We start from the raw sequence: 14,054 nt of genomic DNA, 5'->3' as shown, positions 1-14,054 counted from the left end.
TGTTTTAAAAGCAGCAGCAACAACTGAAGTAAATATCTCATAACACATACCTAATTTCTCTAATCTAAAACACCAGCTCCTTTCAACACTGATATCAACCTCTCCAATATTAGCTGTACAATGTGCAAACATCGAATATCCCTCAACAGAGGTGCTGGAGAGAGTGCTTAAAAACAAATAATTTTTTTTGGAGGGGGGTAGAGAATAGAGGAAGAGTTCAGTTGGTCCTCTTACTTCAGGAGGGATGTAGTTGCATTGGAGGTGGTTTGGAAGAGGTTCACCAGATTGATTCTGGAGATGAGGTATTTGTCTTATAAAGAGAGATTGAGCAGTTTAGGCCCATACTTGCTAGAGTTTAGAAAAATGAGCAGAAAATTTGATTATAGAAGAAACTTAAAGGCTTTGTATCTGAGTGCAAAAAGCATTCAGAATACAATTAATGAGTTAATAGTGTAAATGAGTTAACAGTGCAAATAGACACAAATGGGTATGATTTGGTGGCGATTACTGAGATATGGTTGCAGGGAAAGCAGGGTTTGGCAACTGATTATCAAAAGGTACATGGTATTTCAGAAGGATAGGTAGGAAGGAAAAGGTGTAGCTTTTTTATTTGAGGAAGAGATCAGTGCTGTAGTGAGATATGATATAGGCACTGGAGTCCAAGATGTAGTCTGGGTAGAAATAAGAAATAGCAAAGGAAGGAAGTCTCCAGTGGGGGAAATCTATAGGTCCCCAAATAGTAGTTCTGCAGAGGGGCACAGCATAAACGAAGAAATACTGGGGGTTGTAAGAAAGCTACGGCAATAATCATGGGTGATTTTAATGTGCATATTGACTGGATTAATCAAATTAGCAAGTGTAGCTTGAGGGAGAGATCATTGAATATATTAGAGATTGTTTCTTGGAGCAATATGTTGTGGAACCAACCAGGGAGCAGGTTATTATGTATTTAGTATTGTGTAATAAGGAAGGATTAATTACTGATCTCAGTTAGGGATCTTCTCAGGAAGAGTGATCATAGCATACTCGAATTTCAAAATTAGTTCAAAGGCGAGAAACTGGGGTCCCACACTAGTATTCTGGATTTAAATAAAGGTACATAGGCATAGGAACAGATTTGGCCCTGGTGGACTGGGCAGGAAGACTAAAAGGTAGTACAGTTGATGAACCCTGGCAGATAGTTTAAGGAGATATTCAATTCCTCCCAACTAAAATACATACCAAAGAAAAAGAAAGATTGGAAGAGGAGGGAAAAACATCCATGGCTAAGCAAGGAAGTTAAACTTAACATAAAGACAAAAACTAAGGGATACCATATTGCAAAGGCCAATGGCAGGCTGGAAGATTGGGAAACTTTTAAAGATCAACAAAGAGTCACTTAAAAAAGTAATAAAAAGAGCAAAGGTACATTATGAAAGAGAACCAGCACAAAATATAAAAAATGTTAGCAAAAGCCTATACAAGTATATAAAAGGAAAGAGAGTAGCTAAAGTGAGTGTTGGTCCCTTGGAGGATGAAACTGTGGAATTAATAGTAGGGAGCGCAGAAATCAGTGCTTTGCCTCAGTTTTTAAGGTGGCGGACAGGAGCACCATTCCAATTGTAACAGGTAATGGAGAAGTAATGGAAAAGGAGAAAATCAGAACAATCATCATCAATAGGGAAAACCAACTGAACAAACCATTAGGATTGAAGGCCGACAAGTCCCCAGGGCCTGATGGCCTATATCTTCTTGGGTCTTAAGGGAAATGACAGCGGAGATAGTGGATTCATTGGTTACAGTATTCCAAAATTCCCTGGATGCAAGAAAGGTGCCAGTGGATTGGAAAAATGCTATTATTATGCCTTTATTCAAAAAGGGAGGGAGCCAGAAAGTAGAAAACTATACACCAGCTAGTTTAACATCTGTCATTGGAAAATTGCTAGAATTTAGATTAACACACAAGTTAATACACAAGGTAAGGTCACATGGGTTTAGGAGTAATTTAATAGCTTGGATAGAGGATTGGCTAACCAACAGAAAGCAGAGATCCGGATAAATGAATCTTTCTCTGTTTGGCAAGATGTAACTAGTGGGGTACCACAGGGTTCAGTCCTCAGGCCACTGCTATTTACAACCTATATTAATGACTTGAATGCAGGGATAATAGGTACCATAGCCAAATTTGCAGATGACGCTAAAATAGGTGGGAAAGTAAATTGCAATAAAGAAATGAGAAATTTACAAATGGATATATAGGTTAGGTGAATGGGCCAAAATTTGGCACATGGAGTTCAAAGTGGATAAGTGTGAGGTTATCCATTTTGGTCAGAAAATTAGAAAGACAACTTATTATTTAAATGGAGAGAAACTTCAGGGTGTTTCGGTGCAGAGGGATGTCTCTCCCCTTACGCATGAATCACAGAAAATTAGTATGCAAGTACAGCAGGTGAAAAGGAAGGCAAATGGGATCTTAGCATTTATTACTAGATGTATAGAGCATGAAGAAGGGAAGTATTGCTACAACTGTACAAGGTATTAGTGAGACTGCACCTGGAGTATAGTGTATAGCTTTGGTCCCCTTACTTCAGGAGGGATATAGTTGCATTGGAGGTGGTTCAGAAGAGGTTCACCAGAGTGATTCTGGAGATGAGGCATTTGTCTTATAAAGAGAGATTGAGCAGTTTAGGCCTATACTCTCTAGAGTTTAGAAAAATGAGTGGAGATCTATTTGAGGTGTATGAGATGATAAAGGGTATTGACAGAGTAGATTTAAAGAGGATGTTTCCTCTTGTGCAGCAATCTAGAATGAGAGGTCATAGTTTTGGGATAAGGGGTAGCAGGTTTAAAACAAAGATGAGGAGAAATTACTGCTCAAAGGATTGTGAATTTGTGAAATTCACTATCCCAGAGTGTGTGGATCGCCGGATATTTAAGGAGGAGATACACAGATTTTTAATTAGTAATGGGTTGAAGAGTTATGGAGAACAGACAGCAAAGTGGAGTTGAGGCTGAGACTAGACCAGCTATGACCATATTGAATGGTGGAGCAGGCTTGAGGGGCTGAACTGCCTACTCCTGCTCCAAGTTCTTATGTTCTTCCTGCCCCTTCGATTCCCTCAAAACTATTGCTTCTCTATCTTTCTTCAGTTTTGACAGATGGTCCTCTCATCCTGAAATGTCAACTGTTTTACTCCACAGATGCTGCCTGACCTGTGTTTAAAGAACCATGCCATCCAGTGAAAGCCCTATGATTTATATAAATGATACCTTCTTTCCACAAGGAAAATGACAAAGGTGTGATTGCTTGCAAATGTAGCATTGCGACTTACTTGATGCATTATAGACTATCTACTTCTTTACCAAATCACAAAGGTAAAAGTCACCTGTGGGGTGACTTGGAAAAAACTGAGGACATGATTGCTTCATGATGCAATAAGTATATTTTCTATGGGAGAGTCATTCTTGTTGAGCTTTTCAATGCATTTTTTTGTTTTTATTTGTGGTTTTTGTCATCTGAACTCCTTGGTCATATCGCCAGTTATGGCATCATGATCTCTTATCCTTCAAATATACCACAGATAAAAAACACAGTAAAAAAACAGTTCATAGAAATCATAGAAACCCTACAGTACAGAAAGAGGCCATTCGGCCCATCGGGTCTGCACCGACCACAATCCCACCCAGGCCCTACCCCCACATATTTTACCCGCTAATCCCTCTAATCTACACGTCCCAGGACTCTAAGGGGCAATTTTTTAACCTGGCCAATCAACCTAACCCGCACATCTTTGGACTGTGGGAGGAAACCGGAGCACCCGGAGGAAACCCACGCAGACACGAAGAGAATGTGCAAACTCCACACAGACAGTGACCCGAGCCGGGAATCGAAACCGGGACCCTGGAGCTGTGAAGCAGCAGTGCTAACCACTGTGCTACCGTGCCGCCCACACCACTGTGCTACCGTGCCGCCCACGTTGGCAGCAGGGATGATTTTAATGCATCTCATCAATACCAAATACTAACACAATCTAATACTAAAATGTTAAATATTCAGACACATCGTTGTTGCACTAAAATGTACATCAACGTAAGTTGAACATGAGCACTGTTTACCATCTTAGGAGATGAATCCTTTTATTCCCTTGGAACACAACAAAACCTGTAGCAGTGAATCCTATGAAAGCTGTAGCTCCCGAAGAATCCTTAAAAAGTAAGAAACAAACATTTAGAATACTTTCAACAAACTCAAGCCAAGAAATAGGCCTGTAAGGACTTAACAGGTGGGGTTTTCCGGCCATGCTCCCCACTAGGCCAGAAATTCCCGCCCGTGGTCAAGGAACCTTCGCATGGTCTTCCCATGCCCGTTACGATTCCCATGGCAGGCGGGACGGGACAATTCTGCCCAACATTTTCATAGCACATTTTGTGTCCTCAAGATAGGGTCATTCTTTTTTGTCTTAAGTGGGTTAGATTGTCTATCCTTTATAGGAAAGTCATTCATCAAAATGTATTTAGAAAGTATGGGCAAATTTAATGACGGTGACAGGGGGGCCTGATGTCCATCACCAAAACTGGTGACACCCCCTGTAAACTGAACTCCAGGAGCCCCAAAGGAACTAAATGCCAAACTGGCAGTGGAAATACAACTCCACAGGGGACATTTAATTACTGCACTTCAGCCAATAGGGTGGAAATTCTGCCCCTAAAGGCTGGTGGCCAATCAGATGCCAGCACTCCACCTGGAGTAGTGGATGTTGCCGGTAATTTGCAACAACCCTGACCAAGGCTCATTGTGGGCTGAATGGGGATCAAAGCCAAAGGAGTCATAAGCAAAAGAGGATGGAGGGGTGGAAGGAAAGGTCAGGGGGTTGCTCTCTGGGTCCTTTGCTCAAGCACCTCACCCCAGAAATCTGCAAACAAACAAACAGAGCTGAGCCCCCGACCCATCACTGGTTGACTACGAGCAGCATGCTGCTACCTCAAACGTTTGGCACTATTCCCATTTAACAGTGTTCATTTGCATTCATTTGATGTCAATTGCCTTCAAAAGTAATCATTTAGCTATTATTTAACATCAATTGTACTCGGTGTTCTTTTAGCTATCATTTGACATCAATAACACTCAAAACTAATCATCTCACTATGATATAACATTACAGGTACTGTAACTGACATCAATGTCATCAATTACCCCAATCCACATTGCTTAAACATTTGTGATTTGCAACAGCACTGAAGCTTTAGGACACCAAAAATTATCAAAGGGTTTATTTTTCATGGGTGGAATTTTCTTATTTTTGCACATAGTCCTGGCTGAGGTGAGAAAACCAACATACAGCTCACTGGCTTTTCTTGCAGATAAGCCCAGCACTTGGGGCTAAATAAATTGGCAGGAGTGCCCCACGCTGGCGGGTGGGGTCAGAAAAAAACCAGCAACACTGGGAATCCTAAGTTCAGGGCACCCTATATAAAAATAAATTACACCACACCCCACCCCTACCCCTGCAAAGTATGGAGACCCCTTCCATTCACACACAAGAGAATCCCACCACCCTTCCCCCACCATGGGCATAACTATAGGATTCGTGGTGGGAGATACAGGAAGGATATCAGAGGTAGGTTCTTTACGCAGAGAGTGGTTGGGGTGTGGAATGGACTGCCTGCAGTGATAGTGGAGTCAGACACTTTAGGAACATTTAAGCGGTTATTGGATAGGCACATGGAGCACACCAAGATGATAGGGAGTGGGATAGCTTGATCTTGGTTTCAGATAAAGCTCGGCACAACATCGTGGGCCGAAGGGCCTGTTCTGTGCTGTCCTGTTCTATGTTCTATGTTCTATGCCCCTACCTCCCACGGCAAGGACACCCTTTAATGCTATGATAATTTAGTTAAATGAGGTTCCTGACCTTTCTGGGCGTGAATCTCATTCTGTCACTGGGGGGACAATTGAGATCACGCTGTCGAGATTCTCATTTTGGACGTCTCATGGGATTTTGTGCCCTCAACTAAGGGAGGCATAAAATCCAGGCCCTTATTTCTAAATTTTGATAGCTTCAAACGTCATAAAACTGAGCTACCTTTAGAAAAGGCAGACCCTGTTTTGATGAGGTACCTTTATGTTTTTTTTGCATAACCCAGCTCCATTCCGTGTCCACTCATCATCCTCCATACTCCCCTCCCCACAATGCCCCCTGATGGATTCAAATGGAGGGCGGAACTTTCCTGTCCTGCAGGTAGCAGGGCCCAATGTTGATGGGGCAGGAAAATCCCAGCTGGAAGGTCTTTCAGTCATCTGCATTCACCTTGACAACGTAAAAATTAAAAAAAAATCATTCCCTACACCCAAGATTGCATCAATTCTCTTCCTCCCTCCCCCAACCACTCTCTATCTCTCTCTCCTTCCCTCCCTTCAACAATCCTCTCCACTTTGCCCCATCTCCCCTGTCTCCGCTTGCCCTTCTTGTGCTCCCTCTCCCATTTGCCAACCCCATTCGACTCCCCTTCACTCCCTTTTCCTCCCTCACCCCCTCCTCACTTAACTCTCCCTCACCCCATAGCCACCAGCCTTTTCTTCACTCTTTGCCAGCTTTTACCTCCCTCTTTTCTTTCCCCTGGTCAACTGGACATCTCCATTTATAGTGCCAGATGGAAATGGAAATGATGTTTTCCAACCAGCCTTGTTGCAGGTTTGAAGCCAGCACTGGAGACAGGAGGGAGGGGGGGGTTTTGGGGGAGAGTTTGGAGGCCAGAAGGAGAGTCAAGATTGGAAGGGTATAGCAAGTGGAGACTTTAGACCGAGACTGGTGTTAGGACGAGAGTTTAGACCCTGAGACCTGCGGGGTGGGTGGGAGAGTGTAAAATATAGACACTGAGACAAAAATGAATTAAGAACTGATGGGGAACTGGTTGTTGCCCTCAAGCATGTACTGTATAGTGGAACAATCTTTGGGGGCAAAAACTAAATAAATTCAGATATTTATTTTCCAGCTGTTCCCCCGGCAGGATCTTCTGGTCCCGCCATTGGCACAGTTCCACTGCGGGTTTCCCAATGACATGGAGTGCAGTCAATGGTTAATCCTATTGACAGCAGCGGAACCAAAGACCAGGCCCCCAGCAAACAGCGTGCCACCTCCCACTGCAAGAAACACGCCATGGGGAGGCCAGAAAGTCCCCCCATTAATTAGGTAATTAATTTTTTGTGTTTTTCAATGAAGGTTGATGAGCATATTGGATAGCGTTGATTATTCCACCAGGGTTACACTAATAGTTACTCCAAAAAGGTTAAAGAATTAAAGCCTCTCCAAATTTCTGGATAACTATTTCAAACACCCAGACCAATCCCTGCACAGGACTCCCCCCACATCTCCAACCTCCCAGTGGACTTTCCCAACCCCTCAGCAGCTTCCCCCACTCCTCCAACCAACCATCCACCCGTGTCATTCCCGACCAACTGTCAATATTGCTGGACACCCAGACCCAATCTGACCCCTACCCCAGCTAACCCGATCCCCAATCCCTAACCTAGCTATACTCCTCCCTTAGCCATCGAACCAATACCCCACTGATGTCCAGCCTCCAATCTCCAACCCCCTTGGATATCCAACCTCCTCGCATGTCTGATCCCCCCGCACCCCCCACTCACCCCTTAACCTCCAACCCTCAACCTCCAATCCCCCCTTACTAATCGCGATGTCTGACCCATCACCCCCCCCCCCCACCATGTCCAACAACCCCCAACCATCTGCAGGTGTCCTGCCCCCATGCCCCCTCCCCACCTGCACTGACCTGCGATTCCCCCCCCCCCCAAATCCTATCCACTTGCCATAAACACTTTCTCCTTGGCCTGACATTTTGCTGGGACCTTTAAATGTACCCACTTTACCGCTGCAAGTGCAGTAAGAAAGGGGACATGGCCTCCTTCACTTCGACTCTCATATACTTTAGCACTGGGCTTCAGAGACAGCTGCGCCTGCCTGGATCTTGCTCAGCCTGAGTTGGAAGGTCGGGTGAGACAGGCATGGAAGAAATTTAACGCAGATAAATGGGCGCACAGTGGCAATCTGATGCTGATTGTCACTCTGACGAAGTTACATCCTTACCGAGCAGTTTGAAAGTGATTTACAATAGCCAAGTCCAATATTATGACGGGTAAGTTGGCCATGGTAGATTGTGGAACAACATGAAAAGATATGAAGGTAGACAAGCAATGGCAAACATTTAAATAATTTACAATTTGCAACAAATATACATTCCCATGAGAAATTAAAACCTCACAATAAAAATGTTGTAATTGTGGCTGATAAGAGAAGTTAAGTATCGCACTGGATTAAAAAACAAAGCTTTTAATATTGCCAAACAAGTAATATATCTGAGAATTTGGCAAATTTTAGAATTCAGGAAAGAATGACCACGAATTTGACAAAGAAAGAGAAAAAAAAACATTTGTTTAGTAGTACAGTACAGATTTGACTATTGCTGAAAAAAGAGACATGCTGTCGAAGCTTTTTGTCTTGCACTCATCAAGATAGTCGCAAGAATACCAAATTTCAAAGGAAACAACAATTTATTCTGCATGAATAAAGGGTGCTGATTAGTTTGCAAGTAGACTCTGGTTGAGATCTTGCTATGGGGAATGCACCAGGGAACAGTTACCTCCCCCCAGCTTTTGTTTAAATTCAAATAGGGTTAGTCAGCTCTGATTGGTTGGGGCATAGCCTTGGGGAATGCACCAGGGAATAGTTGTTTCTCCCATTCTTTTGCTTAATTGAGAAATGTTCAATGCTGAGATATATTGGCGGAATTCTCTATTTATGAGACTAAGTGCGGTGGCAGGCAGTTTTGGAAGCACCTTTATGACTGGCCAGATTGGCGGGATCCTATGCCAGATTCTGCACTTAGAAGCTCATTAATTATGCACAGGTGAGTTCCCTTCTGAATCACCTGGGAGGCCGGCAGCTGATTCTTCCTCCTGCCATCAGATGATTGGTTTGAAGGTCCAGCCGCCATATTCGAACACCAATCCAACACACTCATATCACTCTCTCCAGCCCACCTGTCTTCAGGAGACCCTCCAACATGTCAGGAAACCAGAAGCAAAGGGTGAGTAGCCTCAAGAGGAAGGCAGCACCTACTTTCACCACCAAGGCACTCGAGATCTTTATTCAAGGAGTCTGGTTCCCACAAGTATTTTTTTTATCCCAGGGACGGATCAAAGGAGCACATTAACACACCTCTCTGGCCTGGGAGGGTGTTGCCCAGGTAGTCAGTGCTGCTGCCACTCATCTGCAAAGTACCATCCAGTGCAGGAAGCAGATTAATTATCTCACCGCTCCGTCAGGGTAAATCTTCTCTCAGCTTCCTACACTATCAAACTCTCAACTTGGCATCATGCACTCAAATGGCTAATCTGTTCACGGATCTGAACAGTTAGCTGCACCTATTATCTCAACAAGACTTTCACAGCACCCCTTTTTGTCTGTTTTATTGCTCACACATTCTCTGTCCCTTCTGGGTAGGGCACCACAAAGGACATGCATTTCACCCAATCTCTGCTCTACCCCCTCTGATCACATCTCTTCCATCTGTCTCCATGCAGGCCAAACTTGCACACAACAAACATGCACAAGCCCAGACGGGGTAAGGAATGACAGAGGTCATCAATCTCAGTGAGTTTGAGGAGGATGCAGGAAAGCTTGTTGGCGAGGACAGGGATCGCGCCTGTAGCAGTGTAGAGCTTGGCCTCTCCCGACAACCTAGTATGGATTTGAGCTCCATCACTTCACTGAGTCCTGCAATTCACACTGAGTGCAATGTACTCTGAATTAGCTTCAACTCATGCCCTAAATTATCCTTTGTATTTTTTTAGCTACCAGCTGACTACGGCCAACTGGCCAGCTGAGCAGCACCCCAAGCCCATGAGAATGAGGGAGCTCAGGAAGAACCATCACAGCACTCATCCACACCCTCCATCAGCGCAGAGACACACCTCGGTGAGGCGTAGTTCAAATTTAGGCTCAGGTTTGCTTTCTGGCGGCACGGTGGCACAGTGGTTCTATTCCCGGCTTGGGTCACTGTCTGTGCGGAGTTTGCACATTCTCCCCGTGTCTGCATGGGTTTCCTCCAAGTGCTCCAGTTTCCTCCTACGCTCCAAAGATGTGCAGGTTAGGTAGATTGGCCATACTAAATTTCCCTATAGTGGCAGGGGGACCAGCTAGGATATGGCATGGGGTTATAGGGATAGGGCCTGGGTGGGATTGTGGTCAGTGCAGACTCAATGAGTCAAATAGCTTCCTTCTGCAATGTAGGGATTCTATGTTTCTCTATAACACCTCACAGCCATGTCCCTGCAGCAATCAGAGGCAGGGAGAGCTCAGGTCTCCGGCACTCGGAGGGTTGCTGGACATCAGCCAACTGCTCAGCCCCAGTCAGATGATGAGCCTCTAGAAGTAGCTGCATGCTCATTGGTGGAGTTGCAAGGCAGGCAGCAGAACATCAGGCTGCCTCCACCCCTCCTGCGGATGTCAGAGCTGCACCAAGATACAGTAGTAAGGATAGGAAAGTTAAAAAGTTTTCTACTGTATTTGCTGCTCCCAATGTGGTCTCCTCAACATTGGGGAGACTAAGCACGGACTAGGTGACTGCTTTGCGGAACACCTTCACTCAACTGCAATAATGTGGCAAACGCTCTCTGGTGTGTGTTGCAGAGAGCCACCTCAGCACTCCCAGCATCTGAATCACATCTTGAGAAGTCTTATTTGATTTGATTTATTGTTGTCACATGTATTGGGATACAGGGAAAAGTATTGCTTCTTGTGCGCTATAGAGACAAAGCATACCATTCATGGAGTACATATGGGAAAAGGAAAGGAAAGGGTGTAGAAGATAGTGTTACAGTCATTACTAGGGTGTAGCGAAAGATCAGCTTAATATATGGTAGGTCCATTTAAAAGTCTGATGGCAGCAGGGAAGAAGCTTAATTCAGTTGGTATGTACTCTCAGACTTTTATATCTTTTTCCCAACAGAAAAAGGTGGAAGAGAGTGTGTCTGGGATGCGTGGGGTCGTTGATTAAGCTGGCTGCTTTTCCGAGGCAGTGGGATATGTAGACAGAGTCAATGGACGGGAGGCTGGTTTGCATGATGGACTGGGCTACCTTCACAACCCTTTGTAGTCCCTTGTCATTTTGGTCAGAGTAAGAGCCATACCAAGCTGTGATACATCCGGAAAGGATGCTTTCTATGGTGCATCTGTAAAAATTAGAGAGAGTCATAGTGGACATGCCAAATTTCCTTAGCCTCCTGAGAAAGTAGAGGCGTTGGTGGGTTTTCTTAATATAACGTCAGCATGGAGTGACCAGGACAGGTCTGATCTATGAGGGAGCATGTGGTGGTGTGAACAGCATTGAACCTTTTCTCAGCTAAAATCTCAAGGCAATGCACCGGAGTCAAGAGCCAGTGTTTAATGGGACAGGCCATGTACCCAGCAACCATCCCTGCAGATGTTCTGTCACCTCAAGAATCCCAAGGGATCCCTGGGATTGACTGAGGGTCTAGGTGTCATGGCAACTCCCACTGGTCCGTACATATCTGTGCAGGATGTGATCGCAATGATCACACACCAACTGCACATTGATGGACTGGAAGCCCTTGGTGGAATGGAAGCGGTTAATGAAAACTAAGGGCTGCCGCCAGAGAGCTTATATAGCCACATTGATGCAGTCTGTTGCACCCTGCACTGTTGGGAACCCAGAGCTTGCTGCGAAACCCATGTATCTTTGAGCCTCGCTATCCTTGTCCAGAGCAAAGTTTACGTGACGATGGGATTTCGGTTGCTCATGGTGAATGAATTAAAAAATGTTTGGCCATTGATGAGTGGCATAAATTGTTAACCCATGACTCCCTTCACTGATGGGATGGCAGAATGGATGCAGCTGCCCCCACTTCACTCTCGAAGGCTCCATTCCTGCCTTCCACGATGTAGTTTTTGAAACTTTGATGTGAGGCTATTGATTGGTACCTATCCCTTTAAAAGCACAAAGTTAGAATTCTGGTCTGCTGTTGCTTCTTGGGGAACGGGCTCTCAGTCCTGTGTAACTGAGCTGGACCCTCTGCACTGTGGTGGCACCAACAAGTGAGTATGCATCCCAGGAAGGAGCCCCAGAGCCTAAGCATAGTGGTCCTCCTACACTTCCTCATACCTCTCCCAGATAGAATCTATCTTACTTCCAATTTTGGAAGACATCATTTTACCTGAGTGTCAAGATTAGGGGTTATGGGGATCAGGCGGGTAAGTGGAACTGATCCACTTCAGATCAGCCATGATCTTATTGAATGGCGGGGCAGACTCGAGGGGCTAGATGGCCTACTCCTGCTCCTATTTCTTATGTTCTTATGTTCTTAAGATGGTGGTGCATTACAGGACAGAGTACAACCCTCCCTCTCTCACTCTCAACATACCTCAGATTTACCTGGAGCCTCACAATATGCAGGTACAGATGCCACCTGGTATTCTCCAGCCTCCCCACTAATACTGGACCCTGTCGTTGTGGTGGTGGGCATAGCCACATTCCCCCCAAGCCCATCATCTGCAAGGTGCCCATGCCACAAGTGGACCTGTACCCACACCATCTGGAGGCCGTGTGCACCATAAGTTACAGGGATTCTCCCCCCATGCTTGCTTCACATACAATATGGGGGGAGGGTGTGTTCCCCATCCACAGGCTGCAGATGCCCCCGTGCCCATCACCATGCCATCTTCAGCCCAGTACAGAGCTTGCCACACCCAGGGACATCAATTGTAGGACAGCACTGCACACCAAGCTGTGCATTTTTCCTTTGGTGTGCACAGCACTTTCTGCTCCCTACAGATGGAGTAGACCATGCTTTCAATGATTGTTCCTGCCCGCTGCTCTTCTGCACTGTTTCCTATCTCTGATTTCAGACTGTGAAATCCACATAGTCCCTGGACTGCCGATCATCTGTGACTCATTTCCATTTCACAGCAGGAATCACTGCACTCTGACCCGTTTGCCAGGGGTCCTCCAACCACACTTCCGGTCAGAGATCAAAAAAATGTCAATTTTCTCGCCTGCCACCACACTTGGTACACAGAGGAGAAAATCCCACCACAGAGGCAAGAGAAATTATAACAGAAACAAGAAAATGGCAGAGGCTATAAACAACTAGTTTATGTCTGTCTTCATTGCAGGAATATAATGGTGAGCTTAGGGTCGAGAGAGAATGAGAAGTTTGAAAAAAATCAGTATAAGGAATAGTACTGGAGAATTTAATGGTACTAAAAGTAAACAAATCTCTTGAACCCAGTGGCTTGCATCTTTAGGGTTTTAAAAGAAGTATCTGTGTAGAAATTGGATGCACAGCTTTTGATCTTTCAATATCCCCTGGATCCTAGAGCAGTTCCCATGGATTAGAAGGTAGCAAGTGTAATTCTGCTATTCAAGAAAGGAAAACAGTAACCAGTGAGTCTGACATCCATTACAAGGAAATTGCTGTATCTACTAGAGATATGTAACAGGGCACAGAAAATCAACATGTGATTTGATAGTTGACTCATTTATGAAAGGTAAATCATGTTTGAAAAATCTGTTACTGTTTTTGAAGTTGTAACTAGCAGGGTAGATAGGGGAAAACCAGTAGATGAACTGTATTTAGATTTTCAAGAAACAATTAAATAAGGTATCACACAAGATTGTTGTAGAAATTAAGCGATCATTAAATTGGGAATAATACATTAACAAGGATTGAGGATTGATTATTGAACAGAAAACAAATAGTAGGAATAAACAGGTCATTTTTGCATTGACAGACTGTGACTAGTAGGGTATGACAAAAATCAGTGCTTGAACCTCAGTTATTTTCAATCTATATCAATGACTTAAATGAGGAAACTCAGTATAACATATCCAAGTTTGTTGACGATACAAAGTTAAGAGGAATAGTACACTGTGAGAAGGACTTAAAGAGGCTGCAAAAAGATACAGATAGATGGACTGGGTAAGGACATGGAAGATGGAATATAATGTGAAAAAGTATGAAGTTATCCACCTTGGTA

At 44.5% G+C, this 14,054-nt stretch overlaps 1 protein-coding gene across 1 annotated transcript in view; it reads right to left on the bottom strand.

Moving 5' to 3' along the window:
• Positions 1-14,054, bottom strand: part of frmd3 (FERM domain containing 3) — a 202,122-nt gene that overhangs the window by 47,303 nt on the left and 140,765 nt on the right. The window contains exon 8 of the mRNA XM_078215399.1: positions 4,096-4,184. Within this exon, the coding sequence (XP_078071525.1) occupies positions 4,096-4,184 (89 nt within the window). The remainder of the gene's footprint in view (positions 1-4,095; positions 4,185-14,054) is intronic.

The sequence above is a fragment of the Mustelus asterias genome, chromosome 6 (assembly GCF_964213995.1).
Source record: "Mustelus asterias chromosome 6, sMusAst1.hap1.1, whole genome shotgun sequence".
Taxonomy (NCBI): Eukaryota; Metazoa; Chordata; class Chondrichthyes; order Carcharhiniformes; family Triakidae; genus Mustelus; species Mustelus asterias.
The sequence above is the reverse complement of the archived record's forward strand: the minus strand, read 5'-3'. Positions and strand labels throughout refer to the sequence as shown.